The sequence below is a fragment of the Plectropomus leopardus genome, chromosome 12 (genome assembly GCF_008729295.1).
Source record: "Plectropomus leopardus isolate mb chromosome 12, YSFRI_Pleo_2.0, whole genome shotgun sequence".
NCBI classification, from domain to species: Eukaryota; Metazoa; Chordata; class Actinopteri; order Perciformes; family Serranidae; genus Plectropomus; species Plectropomus leopardus.
The window spans coordinates 17,433,526-17,454,320 of record NC_056474.1 but is presented as its reverse complement, the minus strand read 5'-3'; the positions used below and the strand labels follow the sequence as shown (position 1 = coordinate 17,454,320).

The 20,795-nt window shown below is 39.8% G+C and overlaps 1 protein-coding gene across 1 annotated transcript; it reads left to right on the top strand.

Annotated features, from left to right (window-relative positions):
- Positions 1-425: 425 nt before the first annotated feature.
- LOC121951407 (nuclear receptor ROR-beta-like) lies at positions 426-20,504 on the top strand. The gene is made up of 10 exons (XM_042497718.1): positions 426-874; positions 9,094-9,179; positions 9,295-9,436; positions 10,230-10,751; positions 12,392-12,513; positions 13,528-13,660; positions 14,182-14,289; positions 15,716-15,826; positions 17,035-17,147; positions 17,990-20,504. The coding sequence occupies exons 1-10, from the start codon at positions 868-870 to the stop codon at positions 18,149-18,151; spliced, it is 1,506 nt and encodes a 501-aa protein (XP_042353652.1). The 5' UTR covers positions 426-867; the 3' UTR covers positions 18,152-20,504.
- Positions 20,505-20,795: the final 291 nt, after the last annotated feature.

Genomic DNA, 20,795 nt, shown 5'->3' with positions numbered 1-20,795 from the left:
TATTTATGTAAAACTTCTGCCTTAAGTCAATCTTTAGGCTTATATGTTTACCAAATGTTTATATAAAGTTATCCAGGTCAACACAATTAATGCAAATAAAGTACATACTTGGTGAACAAGGTTTCAGCTCTGTGATAAACCAAGAGCATGTTTTTATAGCTTCTTGCTGGCTTTTTTTTTTTTAACCTAATACCTGTAAATCTACTCGGTTTCCAGGCTTCATTCTGCACTGTTAGTGAGTGGTGTAAATTATATGAAGAGGGTGAACAGCACTCACCAATTACTGTTTTAAAGCAGAACTCATTCCTATTATTTCCTGTAAGGGCTCATATTTATTTCTCACTACAATGAGCAATAATCAGTCGTTCGCCCAGCCACCTTAAACTCGCTCCCGACTGCGCGCTCCCGCGAGAGCTGCGAGAGGAGCTGTCGGCAGTGAGATCATGGGAGAGTCCACGCTTGGAGAAAGTAGGTTAGCAGGGTAGACTGAGAGGAAAGCAGAGCACAGAGGGGGGGTCCGATCACCGGTCGTTCACCGTGGGACTATTCTGTCAAAAAAGTTGAGCCAAATCTATTCGCCAGTGCGCCGAGACGGTTACGATGCGATCCAAAGCGACTTTATTCACTCTTTTATTTCGCTCGGACTTGACCGAGCGATAGACGAGAGGAGTTTCGGGTAGTTGTTTTTTTTTCTCTGTTTTTGGCCGTGCTTTACGAGAGCTTTCTGCAGCCGGGACGAAGTTAATATTTACAGCGCCAGCTCACTCTGGCTCCAGCGGTTATTTCTCCTCTATCCTGTCAACTACATTAACCACATGTAGCCGAGTTTTTTTTATATCGTGTAACTAAGAGAAAGAAAACATCAAAATGAGAGGTAAGTTGTTTTTAATATGACATAAATCTGTGCATGTTTAGTTAAACTTGATGGCAGTGTGGTTTGGTACAGGACTTCTACGGCCACATGTGTGCACACGGGGTCTTGAGTGCGCCTGTTTTTCTCCCAGTGCGCATTAATCCCTCATGACTGGATTAGAGCTGCACGGAGCCCGAGGCTGCATGCTCCACGCTGAAGTTCAGCATGCAGTGTTAACAGCTGGAGGCACACTGTTCAAGTATGATAATTCACTTAAACAGATATTTTTTTTTCTTAAATCATTTCTGGTGTGCTCTCTTTATGGTGAAATCAGTCTGAGACTTTAATTGCTCACATGCGTAATTTTTGCTTTATGATTCATAGCGTTGTCAAATGTGTCTGCTTTTGTGAAATGTGAATCACGTCTCACCTGGGAGTTCTGTAAATTTTAAGGGATCCATGTTAGAGTTATGCAATAAGGAGAGGGAGGGGCATGAGAGGAGGTTGTTGTTAACCAAAACTGCAATTATGTAATCGAGATGTGTTATACGAGTTTATCAGGTTTATGATCAGGTGAATTTAAAACCTAAATTGTGAACATTTTGAGCGCAATTGCATTAAAGAAGCTATTTTCTGGCATTTGTTGGCACACAACCTTCTAATCGTGTGATATTTTGTGTGTATATATATACATATATATGTATATATATATATTAACAAAACATTGCTGAAGATGCTTACAAACTTTGCTTTCGCATTTCTGGGTTTACAAGATAATTCTGAGCAGTGTTAGAGTAGTTGTGTGATGTTGTGATATGATGGCTGTGCCAGCATGGCCGACTGCGTGAGTGCACAGAGGGAGAGGGATCTGGCTGTTCCACTGACCTAGTTATGTCACCCAACATTATACAGCATACGCAGCGGAGGGAGGGGGAGAGGCTCTGGGAAGCGCCGAGCCGCCGGGCGTGCAGCGCCATGTGCGGTTACAGGCGCGCACTGACGCTCAATGACAGGCTGAGTATGAACTTGGGCAGAGGACAGCAGATCATTTTCATTAACAAGGAATGTTGTTTATGTTCAGCGATCTGGTTGTTTTTTTTATCTGTAATATGTTTTAATTGAAATGCCCTTATATAGAAATACTAAAAATAGACACCAAATATATCTAAAAGGAATATTGAGGTCCTTTTTATAGTAAAATACTTTTTGCATCCCAGAAAGATATACCTTCCTGTGTGCATATCTCAAAAAAAATTACAAGAAACTCATCTTAGTGCAGCATTTTTTACTTGCATCAGTACAGATCATAATTTAACCCTTTAGAACCTGAGCAAATTGGCTTGATTTCTTTCAAAGACAGGAGAAGGCGGCAGTGAGCAAATTAGCAAGAAACTAGTAAAAATTACAAGAAATTGCCTGAATAATGGTTAAAGAAATAAAAAGTAAAAAACAAGGCCAACTAGACTCGGAAACATAAACTTAAAAAAGTAATTACGATAATTATAGATTGTTTTCCCCTAGCTTTTTCTTTTTTTAGCTTTTTCTAAATGTACTAATTTCTTGCAGTTTTTGGGTCATTTCGCCCCAGTTAGCTTATTGCACTTTTCCCATGTTTTTGAAAGAAATTGCCCATGGTTTAAGGATTGAATAGGCAAAAAGACATCTGAGGGATAAATCATCCTTGTCCTAATGTTTACTAATGTTTCTGTTCTTGTGTAACAGTTTTGTCTGACATGACATGCTATTGTTATGCAGGACAGGAAATTAGCTGCAAGCATTTGTTATTTCTTCTTTTTTTGGCAGGGGAGGAAGAGATGAATTTTTTTCACCCATAAAGTGTGTGTGTAGGGGGTGGGGGGGGCAGGATATCCAAATGCAAACAAACCACTGCCCTTTCTCCACTCGCTGCACTCAAAATGTAGGTTAGTTGTTCAACCTGCTGTTTCCTCGTTAGAAAAGCATGTCAGCATTTTTTTCCCCAGTTTGAACATGCATACACACATTTGCAATCTCAATTAGTCCTCTGGCATGCTGACAGGCTCTCAGAGGGCTGTTGGATGTCTGGATCTTGGGCGCTTCCCGCGGTTTACTGTACTGGATAGCAGAGTCCACATCTTCTGCAGAATGTATTCATTACATAAAGACGTAGTGAAAGATCATGAGACACACATGCTGACGGCTGGTTGAAGAGGCCTATGGAATTCTTTGCTCTAATCCCCCCTCTGTGGGCCTCAGCTTGGCCTCCGCTGGTATTTGCATCTTTTAAAATAGAGCCCCTTGATTTGAATGCACAGCAGCCAGATTATGTATGCATTTTGAATATGTGAGTGAAGTCATCAGTTTTATGTTAATAGTATCATTCTTAGAAAGTGAAATGAAACCATTTAGGGCATGTCAGAGAATGGGGCTGTGTGCTACAAAGTGTCAAGTGCAATGAGTTTATAGATTCAAGCAGAGGATGAGAAAACAAATGGTTTTGTTTTCATATCTGAGAATACATATCTGCCCTCTTTGGGTTTATCTCAGCTGGCCTTGAGGGTTTGCAAACACCTCGTGTTACGGGAATAAAACAATCTGGAAAACATTCCCATACTCTCGACATGATTTCAAAAGAGGAAGAGGTGACAAGGGCGACCACAGTGGATTTGTTGTGATCCAGCTCTGTGCCACGCCACAAGCCTACACCCAACTGTGAGGCATGACACAACAAGTGCTTCAGCGTTGCTAATATGTGAAAAGCTCAAGCACAAGGCCCCCCACCTCCTATTGGGTGCATCTTCTCTTGCTGTGATGAAAGAAATTAACCAGCTATTATTGAGCTTTGCGTCAATCAGATGCTCAAGGGCATTTAGCTTCAGTCTGAACGTTTTTGGGGCTTGCTTAAGAAGCAAACAGCCTGTACTTGCAATAAACAGGTTGTAAGATCATGGATGGATTCCTGAAAGGGCCTCTCGGGCACAGGCCAAGGGGCCCAGACTGTCAGGGGGCTCCCTGGCCTGTACTTACAAAGTGTGTCTCAAATTTATATGTACTGTTTAGGAAGAGTCTTAAATGACTACAAAGAGATGCACAGAAACTGCAAAGAGACACAAAATAACTACAAAAAGGCGTAAAGCAACATCAAGGAGACAACAAACATACACAAGGAGACACAAAATGATGGCAAAACGACAGAATTTTGACCAAAAATAGACACAAAATTACCTGAGAGACATAAAAATCAGTCAACCTCAATAAGACACAAAATTACTTCAGAGAAACCCAGATGACAACAAAAGACATAAAACAACCACAAACAGACATAAAATTACCTCAGTAAGACCCAAATGTCTACATAAAGACACAAAATTACCTCATTAATAAGCAAACAAATACAAAAACATTACAAAAGAACCACAAATTCTGTGTTTCTTGCAGTTATATAAGAGAGGTGGTGGGGCCCTTTTCATATCTGTGCCCAGGGGCCCATTTTCTCATTATCCGCCCATGAGTAAGATTATAGAACAGAAAAGTGATGTGTGCATGCTTGCACGTATGTAGTGGTGAACATGTGGAGGGTCAAATTTCATCTATTTTTCCATTGACATGCCGTTGACACCCTGACACACTGACACACTGACTGTTTCGCATACGGCTCCTGCAGGAGGAGCTGCTTGTTTCTCACCAAGAAGTGAACAGTTGGAGGAAAAAAAGTCTGTGATTTGTCTCTGTCTCTCTCTATCCCACCCCAAAGTGAATTATCCTTTTGCAGAGATAACACGGTTGCACATTTAGCTGGCTGATAAAAACACACTGGGGCCAGCGTGTTTGCAGCTGAACTGTTCAAGTGTCTGTTCCCAGTTTATTTTGTGCAAAGGCTTGGGTGTGCCTCATAAAGTAGTCTGCTTTCTGCTCAAACAGCAGCCATGTTTAAGCAACGCTCTTTGTTTGCCGTTAATTTCAAACCATTTATTGCATTTTGTAACGAGGTTAGTTGTGTTAGTGTGAGGGAAATGTAAAGCGCTGCGTGCAGCCTTCATTCATCATGTTAGCAAAAACCAGGGTTGGTATTGATTTTCTTGGAATGCAGAGTCTCTCCTGAGAGTTAAAGGTCAGATGCCTTAGATCGGTGTTTTAGCGCAGGTCAGCAGTAATATTCAGGGTTAAAGGTAAATGTTGCTTTAACATTAGTGCTGTGTCTCTATTAATGTCGACAGACAGTTTGTCATGTCTGTTAAGTGGGCTCATTATCACCGAGTGTTTGTCTCATAACAGCAGTGTTTTCTGTGGATATGAAAAGACCATTCAATTGATCAAATTTGTAGGTAGGCAGAAAATTGAACGGCAGTTGTTAAAGTTGCTTTTGAAGCACTAAGCGCACTTGTTCTAGCTTGTCAAATGTGCACATATATTGTAAGGTTATATGGTAAATCCATATGGTGATTTTTTTAAGTATGATATGACAATAAACAGACTAGTGTTGAGTTTTGGACAGTTTGTCCAATGTTTGTGGTAATTTTTAAGTATTTTCTGATGATTTTTTTCTAAAGCAAACAATGATTTGACCAATCAAGAAAATAATGGATAATAGTATTTAATTACTAAAATAATAGTTTGCTGCAGCTCTATTTTTCTCTCTATTGGTTCAGCGCTAAAAGACGTTATTTCCCTGTTCATTTTCTGTACTTTAAGTTCCAGTGTGTAGGATTTAATAGCACCTACAGGTGAGGTTGCAGGACTGATACCTCTCCCATGTGGCAAGCGTGTAGAACCATGGCGGCCGATGCAAAAACGTAAATTGCCCGTTCTGGGCCTCTGTAGAGACAACATTGCAGACTTTCTGGGAGAGGACCTGTTCTGTATATAGATATAATTGTATATTGTCATATTATATTCTATTCTTGCGAATACAGCCCCCTAAATCTTAGACACTTGAAGAGGTTTAACTGGGTTGTAATTTTTAATTTATCAGTTTACAGACAACACCATCTCATTAAAAAAGAGAGAGCATAAAGGATATATAAATATTTTACAGTCTCTGGGTTGTGCCTGGTTTTCTGCAGAGAGTCAGAGAAGAGGAGTGAGGAAGCATGTACGTGTGGTTGTAGCAGCAGGGGTGGGCGGCTGGGCATCTGTGTAATTCTGGCTCTCAGCACAGGACAAGAATAGATCGGGTTGAAGCAGAGGCTCAATGTCAAAGGCTGGGGTGTGGGGAGCGGGTCGAATAGCTGACATTCAAGTTCAGAGTTTGTCTGCTTTGAGTGGACTGTTGCCAGGTACAGTTTGAGCCGTTACAGTCACATCAAAAGTGGTTTCTCGTTAATAAAACAGCAAAGTGAAGTCAATCCACACAGAAATTCTCATATGGGAAATCAGTGTCGTCCAGTGCTGAGTACTAACTGAACTGCTATGTGGACTTTTCAGGCTTATTGTCATTGCCTTGCTGTCTTAATTTTGTCGTTATGTAACTTGGCCAGTTTTCTGATATAATCTACGAGCCTTCAGGGAGGTGTTTTATGAGGAAGTCTGAGCATTGTTCAGCTCCACCTTAAAACTGGTCTGCGGAGCGTCGGGATCGTGCACGCCTCCCTCCTCCCTCTCCCCCTGCAGTGGGAAAGTGTGTCAGTAGGACAGAATGTCCACATGGGCTGACAGGCTACAGCGCCCGAGTGACAGATGACTCGGCCAATACCAAGGAGGCTGCGAGCACCGCTCAGCCAGTAGGAAAGAGCGAGTCTGCAGAAGGGCGGGGTGTCAGTGTTGCTAGAGTGAGCCTGCTGAATGAGTGTTGTGAGGAATGCTCACAGATGAGAGTTATATAATCGAGAGATGAGGGAGGGGTGGAGGGGAACCTGAGAGAAAGAGAGGAAGGGAGGGAGGGAGATATTTTTCCATTGCATGCCTGCAGCTGCCCTGATCAGTTGGAGTATTTTAGTCAACAGTTTTAGAGTAGAGACAGCCGACTGTGTCATTAGAGAAGAAAAGTGGAAACTTGTGTTTTCCAGTACCCAAGAGTGCAACAAGTCCTTCTCACTCAAAAAGTGGTTTTCCATTTACATGCGGTGCAAATGAGATTTTGTACACCAGTCTAAGATTTCATGCAGAAGGGCTGAGCAACAACTATCTTGTGATGTAGCTGCTGTTGTTTTTTTCTTTGGTCAAGAAAGAAGGGGCCTTTGTGTGCATGTCATGTGTGCGAGTGTCATGTGACTCCCTATCTGTTTGTGTACTCTGTTCCCTCATGGGGGCCACATGAAGGGTGCAGACAAACTGTTTCAAGTTATCTTCTCTTGAACTGCATGTGCTTATTGCAACAGTTTTGGTTTTTTTTTCAGATAAGGTGCCATCAATGTAAGATGTGTTTTTATTTTCAAGTACTGCAATCTGGTGCAAAATACAGGATTTGTCTCTGTTTTAGATTCCAAAATGTTCCTAATAGTATTGACAAAACATGAATGCTTTTCGGTTAATCCTGAGTTTTTACAAAAACATCGGATAAGAGAAAGGGTTGTGTTACAGGCCTACTTTTACTAATATTCGGTTAACAGTCAAAGACACGGCCGCCTCCACTAATGAGGCATGTTTTAACCAGAGGGACTGACCTCAGGATAACAGACTGTTCTCAGAAACAAAATGTATCTATGAGTCTTAACCCTTTAAGATTGTAAAATCTTAAAAAAATAAAAATATATGATTCAAGGGCTCCCAGAGAAGGGAGACAAGGATATGTGCAACACAACAACTCATGAAATAGAGATTGTTAAAAGCTTTGCAGCTGCATTCAGATCAACTGAAGGCCCTTCTCATAGAGCGTGGAGTACACAGAGTTACAGCAATTTAACTGTGACAAGATAAAAGCATGGGCGACCTTTTCAAGGACTACAGAAGATACAAAGGAGCTAATTTTGGCGGAGGTTTATAGCCAGTGGAAACATTATGGAACAACATTAATGATCAGCAAAACAGAGGCAAAAATTGTGTCTGAAATTTGTTGGGCTTATTGTGATGGCGAAACAGCCAAGAATTAAGATTAAAGGATCTCATATTTTTTTGTCATTAAGTGGGGAGCAGTTCTCTTGCAGTCAGCACTCTAGAGGAAGATTAAATTTAGGATAATTAGCCATCTTGTCGGGTGTAAATGAAACTAATTGTATTAGCTGGATCATTTGCATACCATTAGTAATGGTTGATATGTTTATTGATGATTTGCCCAAATGGCTACAAATAAATGGAGAGTATTAAAGGTCCAGTGTGCAGGATTTAGTGGTATCTAGTGGTGAGCCTGCAGATTGCAACCAAAGAAACTTCTCCCGTGTGCCAGGCGTGCAGAAGAACTACAATGGCTGACGTGAAAACACAAATGGCCCAATCGAGAGACAGTGTTGGGTTTGTCCATTCTTGGCTACTGTTGAAACATGGCGGACTCCATGGAAGAGGACTCACTCCATATGTAGATATAAACAGCTCATTATATGTAACAAAAACATTTGTAGTTTCAGATGACTGTAAACTAATGAAAATGTAGTTATGGAGATTATGAAGATTTCTGCTATTATATACCCTTAAATCCTACACATTGGACCATAAGTGTATATTAGGTAACACCAGATGAGACAGGAGGTAAAGAGGATCTTTAAAAAAATAAAATAAAAACTAACTAGTGAGGTTTAGAAGCAAACTATGACTTTTTAGTTATTTTCTTGTAGTAACTCTTTTTTGTATTGAAAGATGTATATTTGGATTTTTTTTTCTATGGTGTCAGTTGGTAACTTATTATGCTGCCTGTCTGGGTCAGGACACTATTTTTAATCTTGAGGTTTTTGGGTTTTTTTGTTAAATAAAGTTTGATAAATATTCTTTTTAAATAGGTAGAATCAGCAGTGATCTGTAAGTAATTATACAATTTGATAAGAGCAGTTTTTGTGCCTTACAGATGCCACTGGAGAGCCTCAAAAATCAAAAATTAGACAGAAAATCATTGACAAAATCTCGGATAAAGTCTGGCGTTCAAATTAGGTCAAATAAGGTCTTCTGTGAAAGTATGTCATGTTTGAATCAGTGAATCATGTCACCTAATACTGTGTGAGTGTTTAGATATGACTGTTTTTGGCAACAGTCCACAGTATGACTCACTAGCATCAAACAAGGAAAAGATGTAACTGCTGCACTTGGCTAAGCAGATGTTTGCTGATAGTCTAATCTCTCCCTCACTCTGTGTGATAATCTAACCGCTCTCGTCAATGTTGTTTTTGCTCCTGCAGCTCAGATCGAGGTCATCCCTTGTAAGATCTGCGGGGACAAGTCCTCAGGAATCCACTATGGAGTCATCACCTGTGAAGGCTGCAAGGTGAGGAGGGAACACAGAGAGTAAACGAGGTTCCTGATCACCAACCAACCTGTTTCACCTCAAATAAATGTGCGTGTCATTCACAGTGTTTGCATGTGTGTGTTTGTGCGTCTAGGGATTCTTCCGTCGCAGCCAGCAGAACAATGCCATGTACTCTTGTTCCCGCCAGCGGAACTGCCTGATCGACCGAACTAACCGTAACCGCTGCCAGCACTGCCGCCTACAGAAGTGTCTGGCTCTGGGCATGAGCAGAGATGGTAAACACACAAAGAATGCACTGTATTTTTTAAACACACTTCCTTTAACTATGGCATTCAGTAGTGAACTTCATAATTCACCACAGGTGAGGTTTATTTATCTTTCTGTCACGGAGGGGAAGTTTAGTAGATGTGTTTCTCTGAGTGCGTTTGTTCCTTTAATTTAAAGCTGATACCAGGAGAATTTGAAGTGCACAGTGCTAATGTTTCACATCAGCTGTCGTGAGAGGGCTCACCACTTGTTGCCCTCTTCTGAAAAAGTATACAGTATATAGAGGCTGCAGAGGTGACGGACTGTCATCATGCAAACTGGATATAGGGACTGGAACATACAGTACTTATGGATAAGGTGGCAGAAGTGTCTAAGCCAGAAATATTACAATTAGATTGAGGTGACAGCTGCAGGAAAAAGATGTGAAACTGGTTATGTTTGACCACAGCAAACCAGCGAAATCTCTTTGCTAAAGTAAATAATATGAATAAAAGATTTTTTTCATTTAAGTCACATGCTAAGTGTTAATAGTATGAGTTGTGTTTTGTTTTTCTACTATACAGGGTTCCCACACATTTTTATGGATACAGTTTTATAACATTTCCATGATTTTTCAAGGACCAAAAATATTTGTTTTTCTTGCCCAGCTTGTTTTGTTTTACACACAACACATTACTATGGTTTTTCCAAAACTTTGAATAGTCTTCCATGACTATTCCAGGCCTGGGATATGTGATTGTGAAATTCTATCACTTGACCATGGAAACCCTGGCTTTAATGAAATGCAATTTATCTCTGCAGCGGTCAAGTTTGGTCGTATGTCCAAGAAGCAGCGTGACAGCCTCTACGCTGAAGTGCAAAAACACCAGAAGTCTCAGGAGTGTGTGGGCTCCGCAGGCGTGGGTGCCACTGCTCTGTCTTTACCCAAGGAAGACATTGTCTGCGGTGGTGGCGGTGAGGATGTTGAAGAGGGTCTGAGCCGGTCCTACAGCAGTGGGGGCTCCAGCTCCACCCTCAGTGACCTGGATGACATCGCAGCACTGCCTGACCTGTTTGACCTGCCTCTGACCCCTGAAGAGGCCAGCGAGTACTGCAGCCTGGAGCTGCTTGGTGGTGGCGGAGCCAGCACCGGCAACACCTCCAACTCATCGTCCTCATCCTCCTCCTCATCCTTGTCTAATCAGAATTCCCCGCAGCAGACTATGCTGGACGGGGTAGACGGCAATGGGATCCAGCTCCTGCATAGTCACACTCATCTGCTGCTGGGACACACACACACACTGCTGGACCAGCTGCCTGATGACTGCTCAATAACAGACCTTGGTGAGTACTGACTATGATAATGGACAAATAATTTATTCTTTTATTCACTCCTTACCAACACAAACACAAAGTGTCACAGTGAAAATACATCAAAGTCTCAACTTGTGGCTGGGGCCTTCATGTACTTCAAGCAACTACAATTTTTTTTTACAAATTTCTCTCATTTTGTGTTGATTTTGGCACCCCCTGTGGATGAAAGCAGTAATGTTTCCACAGCGCTGTAATGTAACTGAGTACTTTTATTGAAGCGCTTGAGTGTAATAAGAACCCTTTAACATCAGGATCGACATCAGGTTTCTTAACTAGCATTTAAACTTCTGAAACCTGAGAAAAGCTCAGCACCTACGTAAATTTGTATATTGATAAAAAACCGCATCTTGCAATCTGATCATAAATAGAATAGACATATTACACACCTGTGTAGGAAAAAGAGTTCAAATTCAGTTCAGAATTACTTTTGAATCCTTTCAAGTCCCCAAATTCTCTCCATCTGCTGTATAATTGACCAAGGTTGACTCATGTTTTGGCCCGTGCTCTATCATTTTCCCTTTTTGCTTTTTTGTTGTTTTCTTTCATTTATTTTATTTGCTTGTGAAAATGTAAACATAGGCTCTTCTGGTCTGTGTGCCGTTAATAATTTCATCTGGTTTGGGAGGAATCTGATCCAGGGCAAACACTAAGAATATCTGCATAGAAATAGCCAGTCTTTTTGCTGGTGGTTTGCTAATGTAGCTCTTGAAGATCAATATTAAATTGAAACTGTTTCCTAACCAGTTAAAAACTCCTTGTATGTAGCTGCTTTTAATGAAAAGAGGTCGAGGCCTTTATACTCGAGACAAGATAAAATAAGAGCCATTTATATGTGAGGCCCCCTTTTTAAATATCTTCTTCTATTGCTCATGTTTTTCATGCTAATTTTCTTGCTGGGTGCTCTTAAGCAGCTCAAAACTTCCTCCAACTGTTATCTGCTTTTATTTTTGACGTCAGAGTGAATCATGAATGAAATGAAGTTAAATGAAATGAGAGCAAATTTAATTGAAACAGACAAGACAAGGGCAAGATAAAATGTGAAAAACAAGCAGGAAACAAGCAATATTAAAAACATAGGACACAAAGCAGTATAAGCTAAAAAACAGGAAAGACAGATAAAGGGATGACAGCAGGTTGCTATAAATACGGTTGTATTTATAGACGAAAGCAAAGGCATTTTCAGAGCGGTGTCTCTGGAAGCCTTGGGGAAGAATACATTTATATTTTATTTTACATCTTTATGGTTGCTGGCAACAACAAACTGCATGAGGCTTTAAATAGGACTCTGGGGACTTTTACAGGAAGCAGTGAGTAAATATTGTGACTGTTGGGTATTATAAGTGCAGGAGGTGGAAAAGATCCCAACAGCTGTGGAGATAAAATGAGAAGATGAGCCATTAGCACTTAATCTCGTCGGGGGGCATCACTGGCAAACATAACAGCAGAGTGGTGCAAAGCATTTAGTTATTCAAGGTCGTGCTGCCGTGCTGATGTGTGGATATGTAAATAATACCAGTGTTACACTCAGCCTGCTGCTTCCACCACAAACAACCTGAGTGACAAAACACTGAACTTCATCAGTGTATGCTTTTCTTTCTTATCTTTTGCAGAGCGTATAACTCAGAGTATTGTTAAGTCACACTTGGAGACGTGCCAGTACAGCGCTGACGACATGAAGAGATTCACCTGGGTACAATACTCACCTGAGGAAACACGTGCTTTTCAAAACAAGGTACATGATGCATACTTTATCCTTTCCACACAGTACATATGTCAGACGACTGGAAGTCAATTCATTCCTATGAGAAATTCAATGTGTTTGCAAAACTCCTTTGATTTTTTTTTAGGTTTTTTGGTATTTGCCTCGACAAAGTTGAAAAAATTAACTTTTGTGGCAGATTGCAGACAGCGCTAATCAAATATAATATGAATCAAGATTCTGTTACTGTATTGCCTATTTCTAACCTCCAGTGTTTTCAGAAATGTATTTTATTGTACTGTTTAGCTGTAAAGTTTGCTCTGGCTGGTGGGTGGTGGTTCGATTTGGCTCGACTGTTTCCATCATGGTGGTCGGGTCACAAACGTTTTCATTTTACAACTAAACAGTAACCTAAAATATGTTTCTGAAAAAGTTAGAGGTGAGAAATAGGCGATGCAGTTACAGAATCTTTATTCATATTTGATCAGCGCTGTCTAGTTTGACACTTTGATCACAGTTCACGTGCAGTGATCGACAGACTCCTCGACTTGGATCGCTTTGTTTTCATTGTCATGTGGTTAGGCTGTTAGAAGCGTCAGGAGGAGGCAGAGGAACATGATGCTTTTTTCACAAACTACCTGTCTCATGGACTAGTATCTGGATATTATCATGGTTTCAACAAATATGACAAAAAGTTATTTTTTATAAAAGTCACCAAACTAAAGGTTTGAAATTCATGTGTGTCAAGTCTGCTCTTGTCATACATTCGAAGCACTGAAAAGTATTAATAACAGCTCAGCCTAAAAACTAGGGTGCTTAGATTATTTTATTAGTGCAAAAATACAATATCAAGTATAAGTATATTTTAAAAAACTAACTTTATTTATTTTGCTGATACATTGTTTTAGTCATACAAAAAAAAGTAATATCTGTTTGGTTAATGCAAATACTGAATGTGATTTCCTGCTGAATGATTACTATGGTGTTTTTTTATTCTGTATTTATGTCAGTAGACGTCATGTTTGTTTTTTGTGTCACTTTCTTCAGTCAGCTGAGTGGATGTGGCAGCAGTGCGCGCACCACATCACCAACGCCATTCAGTATGTGGTGGAGTTTGCCAAACGCATTGCTGGCTTCATGGACCTGTGCCAGAATGATCAGATTATATTGCTGAAAGCAGGTCAGTGTTCAGTCTAAAAATGCTCATGTCTCATATACTCGATTCATGGAGTTATTTCTTGCAAAGTAAACAAAGTCTGAAATTTGCTAACTTTAGTTTCTTCCTGTTTTTTTTGTCTCCAACCCTCTGCCTTTGCTTTTTTTGCCATCTGTTTATTTGTTTTATTAAATTACACACACCTGGTCTGAACACGGGGGAAAACCTGATTCTGGAAACAAAAAATTCATTTACTTTCTTTATCTATTCAACACATAAATATATATATATATATATCAGGCTGTCTGGAAGTCCTGCTATGTAAATCTTTTGAACTAAAAAAAAATCTTTGTGGATATTTTTTTAATGGTTCAAAAATGTCATTACATATGCCGTGCACCAATCCGGGTCAAAATTATTTACATTTTGTTGTGTTGTTTTGTGCATGTTGGAGCATCTTGTCTCCTCTCTGTCCCTCCCTCCCCCCTTCCTCCTCTCTCTCCATCTCTCCATGTCTTTGCCTCTATCTGTGGCTCCCCTTTCAGGCTGTCTGGAAGTCCTGCTGATACGCATGTGCCGAGCTTTCAACGTAAACAACAGCACCATTTTCTTCAATGGGAAGTTTGCCCCGGCTCACTTCTTCAAAGCACTTGGTGAGGATCAGATGTGGTTGTGTAAGCGCTAAAGCATTCGGATAATTGACAGGGTGACACATAAAAGCCTCTTAGCGTTTCGCACTCTTTACGTAAGTCAGAAAGGCTTTTTCACACGCACTGTGTGATAATCACTATTAATGCCAAAGAAAGCGACAGTGATTCCTCTGCACCGACTGAAGCGATTCTTTATTTTAAATTACATGTTTGTGGCAATTGTTCTTAAAATTACTCCATAAGACAGCATCGCCAGCTTCAATCTTATCAACAGCAGTATTTTAAAGCCAGAGCTAGCTTTAAAAAAGGTGTAACTGAAAGCCTCAGGCTGAGTGTTGGTTTCTAATTTCTGAAGCACTGTCTCGTTGCTTTAGTACCAGAACTGTTTAATAATGCAGCCTAATGGAAAAAAACAAAAACCATTAAACACAGCAGTAAACAGAACGATAAACTAATTTCAAGACCCAGTGAAATGAAATACACGCTCGCAGTTTTAATCCTTTGTCTCTGTGTTAACAGGTAATTTGTTTCTTGTTAAATGCCAAATATTTGTCAAAAATCAGTATAATTTCCACATTTTTACACAATCAGTATGACTGAGAATGACTGAGAATTATTAAACAGAGCATCTCTGTTTTAACTGCTGCAGCATTTCTAGCTTTCTCAGCACTGGTTCAGCTACCCCAGACCCTCAGTGACCAGATGAATGTTTTTAAATCATCTCACATGATGCTACTTGGCCAATCAAATCTGTGCATTTGTGATAAAAGTCCTGTCATATCTTTTTCTGTAAATTAGTTTCAGTTGTTTGATTATTCCTCTTCCATTCAGGGGTGTTTACAACAGTGAAAAAAAAATCAAGTGAGACTTTCGGCAACTTGCAAACCACATCAGTCAATTAAAAAAACAAAAAAACAACAGTCTTCCCCCTTAATGAGTTGTCGCAGCTAACAGAGCAACAAGAAGAGAGACAGGGAGATATATAGATGTTTGGATATCATTAGGCAAAACTTTTTTCATTTCATTTTCATGATAATGTGGTTGATGTCTAATTCAGCCATCTCCCCCTCATCCTCCTCCCATCAGTCCAGGATTTGATTTTTGTCGCTCTTAAAACAGTGCACCATTCAAATATTCAATTTCACCAGGAAATATGTCACTAGGACCTCAAGTTGTGTCACTTTAACAACAATATATCATGCCAGTCAAAACATCCGTTTTTCTCTGTGAGCTGAATCAAATTTGATTATAGAATTTTTACACTAAGAGGAGCCAGAGTTTCCCATCCGGGCCAATATGGCCAACACTAGCAGAATAAGTCATTTTTGCCTCTGTCATCCTGGTTTAGTTATTTCATTTTAAAAGGACTGTCAAAGTCTACGAGCTATTGTGACTGACAATAATGTATGTATGTCCTGTGTTTCTGCAGGCTGCGATGACCTGGTCAGCGCAGTGTTTGACCTGGGGAAAGGACTCTGCCGTCTACAGCTGTCTGATGAAGAGATGGCTCTGTTTAGTGCTGCCGTTCTTCTATCTCCTGGTGATTATTCCTGCATTTATCGCTTTCTCGCTCACACATACACACAGGCCACAATCACAAACATGCTCCAAGAAGATTATACTGCAAAATCATAGTAGTCTATTCAGTGTTCCAATCTTGGTAACGAAGGTCACACTGACAATCAGTAGCAACTGCAGGATGCCCATTTTCAGCTTACATATTCAACACAATATATACATAATAGATTTTTTTGTTGTTGATGTCTCACATGTTGAGTTTCAGTGTGTTTTTGCAGATTATTTAGCTAACTTGTTAAGATTTTTCATTATAAAACTGGTCATTTTTCTCTGTGTGTTTAAATTTCAACTTCTGACAGTAGTGGAAGAAATATTGTGATCCTTACTCAAAGAAAATGTACTTAAAGTATAAAAAAGTACTCTTTATGCAAAATGACCCCTCTCAGAGTGTCACTATATAAATTATTTGAATAATATTATTGATGCATCTATGTAAGCAGAATTTTAATGTTGTCAATGTAGGGATAATTTTAACAATTTAAGACACTGTAGTTTAGAAGAATGCTTAATATTTTTTTAAAAATTAATCGTATGTTTTAAATCTTGACCTCAAAAGTAACACAGCTATCAGATAAATGTAGTGGGGTAAAAAGTACATTGTTTACCCCTGAGATGCAGTGGTAAACAGTATAAGTAAAAGTATATAGTAAGAACACTGAAATGCTCGAGTCAAGTACAAGCACCTCAAAATTGTACATAAGCACAGTACTTAAGTAAATGTACTTTCGCCACTGACTTCTTTATCACATTTCTGGATTGCCAGTACAAGAGAGCAAAGAAAGTACTTGGTACATGAGGTCATTTTCTTAAATAATACTTAACATCTTTAAAAGCAGCAGCCTGCGGATCCTTGAGGTCATGTTTGGAGGCCTAATATGGTTTGAATTTAAAGGCCTTTAAAGTAAATTTTAGAGGAAATCCTTAAGTTTCCAAACATATCAGAAATGTCAGGTTGAATTTTAAGGAAATGTGTACAAATTATGTGCAAGACTTCTCATATGTGTGCATTTGATTACAAGAAACCAAGTTCTAAATTTGAATATTTCACCTTGTAAACATCATATTGTGTCAAGCTGATGCAGAATATTAACTGTTGGACAATGTGGATGAAATCTTCTTAAGGAGAAACAAAATTATGTGTTAATGGGTTTTTTAATTTCTTCCCCATAGATCGACCCTGGCTAACAGAAGGCCAAAAGGTTCAGAAACTGCAGGAGAAAGTTTACCTGGCTCTGCAGCACAGTCTACACAAGAGTGGTGCTTCTGACGAGAAACTGGACAAGGTAAAGTGACAACCCCTCATAGAAATGTACACACATAAAGACACATATATGAACCTGTCTGCTCCCAACCTAATCAATCTGTAGTGAAATTTTACAATTGTACTGTCCGCTTTGACCATCAATTTCACATCAGTACAGGCAAAACTGTAGAAATGATGCCAGACATTAGATCGATCGGGGACCGGAGTTCTGTGGCCGCACATGGTCAGGACATCAAACTGGTCACTTCATACAAATACTTAGGGATCCATATTGATAATGAGCTGAACTGAGTGTCTGTGCCGAGAATACACCACTTTCTTTGCGGATTCAGAGTTTTTTGTGTATGTAAGAATATTATATTGATTTTCTAGAGTGACGATAGAGTCAGTTTTACATTATGGCATCACCAGCTGGTATTCAGGTTTTATTGTAATGCTGCTACTTCAATAAGTAGAAACTGATTTTTTCCACTTTCAAATTAAGCTGCTACACCACTTAAAGTCGAATTCAAAGTTTTTTGTTAATTTTTGGTTTTGTTCATTTTACTATGATGCTGTGATAAGTGGAATTGCAATCAATTTTTTATTTGTTATGACTGAGAATAAGTTATAACACTACTTTGGAGTGGAATTATGATTATATTACTAATTTATAGAGTTATGCAATTTTATTACAATGCTACAACTAAGTGGATTTGAGAGCAATTTCTGTAGACATATTTTACTTTGTTATTTTGTTGAAAAAGCAAATGTCTGATTTGACGCAGTAATTTCCCTTTATCCAAGACAGTTTTCTCTTAAGGGAGACAATAAAGTAACCTTGACCTTGAACTTAGCTTTGTTTTTCATCTGTCCCCACAGATGGTGTCCAAGCTGCCCATCATGAAGTCTATCTGTAACCTCCACATCGACAAACTCGAGTTTTTCCGTCTGGTCCACCCAGAGACCGCCTACAGTTTCCCACCACTGTACCGGGAAGTGTTTGGCAGCGAGATGTCTCTGCCGGACTCCACTGACAGTTAGACAGACAGATAGAGAAACAAGAGAGATGGAGAGAGTGTATTAAGAGGTAGGGAAGCAAAAAAAAAAAGGAGAGACAGAGAAGGATAGAGATGTTGAAGCTCAACAACCAGCAGTTATGAGACAATCCAGGACTTAAAATACTCCGTCTCCCATGATCCCAAAGTAGTCCTCCACTTTCCCAGCAGGCAAAGCACCTTACACTACAGACCACACATGCTCATGGTCCTCTGCATATTGTAGCATTAACAACAAGCGGATGGGTGTCGTTAATAATGAGAGCCCGCTAGGCATGAGACAGCTCCAAGCTCTAACACTTGTTTTTAACATCGGATCCACTATGGATCACCCAACCAGTTATGAATGTACCTCAACGATAAGCACCAGTGCACAAGCCAGAACCCAACAACAGTGAATGTACAAACCCCTGAGTTTTCCACAAAGTATCGGAATGAAGTTGATGCAGACACTATTAATACAGCTCTCAGTCAATATTTCTGTCTACATTAGTGCATCTCAGTATGGTACGCCTGCGTATTCATACAGACAATATCCTTGTACTGACCATCACTTAGGGACCAAGATCATGAGTCATTTTCTCTGCAATGAAAATAAACACACAGACATGATGTGACTCACGGCTTAGGCTACGAACCAGTTTCACTCACATTTAGACAGTGTTCGGTGCTGCCTTTTTTTGTAGGCTTTTGTAAATGCAATGAGAAACCTCAGTCCCATGCACCCCTTTCCTTGTAAATGCCACTTAGAGACAGGACAAGATGAAATTATCTTTAATTTATATACACATTTATAAACAAATATTTTAAATAAGAATGTAAATAGATGACTATATATGGAGAGAGTTAGAATGTGTGAGTTCAGTTCAGAGAGCGAGGGAGAGAGAAGTGTAGAAGTGAGATGCAGAGAAAAGACGGATGTTTCAGGAGCGCTGATATTTGGACTCGTTGCCTGGACTACTTCCTCTCTTGACAGTACTCTCAGGTTTCCATGGCAACAATCTCCCCTTGCCCTGACGGTGCCTGGGTTGGGCGCCGTCACCGCGCAAGCGACGGGGGTGGACACTTGTTGCAGATGCGACACAGCAGGGGAGGGACAGTGTACCCAAACAAAGGCGCATAAACATTGCCTTGCATATGAACGGAGAGCTTTCAGGCTGTCGCTGCACACGAGGACAAACAAGGACACTAAGGACAAGAGACAGCAAGGCAAAAGATGGCTTCATGAACTGTATGATAAAATGGGACACACAGGGTCTCCCCGCCTGTTTATAACCAGCAGCAGTCAGTCAGTAGGTGTAGTATAACTGTCTTTCACTCATGTTTCAGTTGGTTAAAGGCCAGAACGACGATGATCCAGGATATGTATCATAAACCCTCCTTGCTGGTTGGAGCAACTGTATTATTTTGTACATTTGCTGTTCCTCTCTCCTTTAGTCCTAAACACTTGTCCAAACACCAAGCACTTATACTTTCCTCTTCCTCACTGGACACTAGACTAAGGCCAGACAGAGCTACCAGCTGCCCCCTTGAGTTGGGCCTCAATGCCAGTAAGACTTAATAGTTTTCAGTCAATCTGTTCTATTAATTTTGTCTCTTATTCCATATCTGTCACTCAAGGTCAGCCATAGCTGTTTACATTTTCCATGTACATAAACAACACGCTCTCTGAAGGTTGCATTGAGATGATGATGATGATGATGATGATGATGATAATGTCTTACTCGGGTTGCTGTGAAGTTCTTGAGCAGAGTCTGAGGAGGACCTGCCGCTCAGGGAGCTAGCTGTGGTCTCTCGTCCCTTTATTACCAGTGTCGTCTTTTAGCCTTGTGCTCCTCACACCTTTTGCACCTAAGATGAGACCCGTAACCATAATCACTGTGGACGTAAGTTCTATTTTTGTGAATGTTACTCACAAAGTGTCAAAGCCCCTTCCCATTTGTCCTAATATTGTGACATCAAATTTACAAGACATAGGAATTTAAAAAGAAAAAAAAAACAAAATCAGTCAGAGTTAAAATCATTATTAGGGTTTAATGTTTCTTTTTGCTGTGATTTTCATTTATTTGTCAGTCTTTTATCCACCTTTTTTTTTCTTTGTGTCTCCACTTTTGTCTGGTAAAGTCAGTGATCTATTTTTTTTAATTGAAGAAAGATTAGGTACAAACAAAAAAGAATAGTTTGTCTCCCTTCTCTTTCCCTGTATGACAAAATGTACAAGAGGTATATTACTAGTCCAAGAGTAACTGAGTCACACAGCTCGATATATATTGTTGTCCAATGGGATACATTATATGTGGTTTTAAGAATGTAATAAATTGTTTCTTTTTCTTTTAAAATGTTTAATTGAGCCTTATTTGAAATTTAATTTGGCTTTCATGTTGATATGCATATATGATGGGTCTCTGCATATTATTGACTGATGTCTATAGAGTCACTACAGTCACTACAGACGTCTAATGAGTCACTGATCTGATATTATAGTCCTGCAGATGGAAATGGCCACAACTATTCTAATGTTTTGAAACACACATGGATGAATTACTAAACAGGTCAACCAGAAAAAGACTCAAAATGACTACAAAGAGACACAAAAAGACCACAAAAAGATTTAAAGGAACCACAAAGAG

Excerpts from the sequence above, each read along its gene's own strand:
- LOC121951407 (XM_042497718.1), top strand. Across the intron at positions 12,514-13,527 it reads CACGTGCTTTTCAAAACAAG|TCAGCTGAGTGGATGTGGCA; the intron begins GTACATGATGCA and ends CACTTTCTTCAG. Across the intron at positions 14,290-15,715 it reads TCACTTCTTCAAAGCACTTG|GCTGCGATGACCTGGTCAGC; the intron begins GTGAGGATCAGA and ends GTGTTTCTGCAG.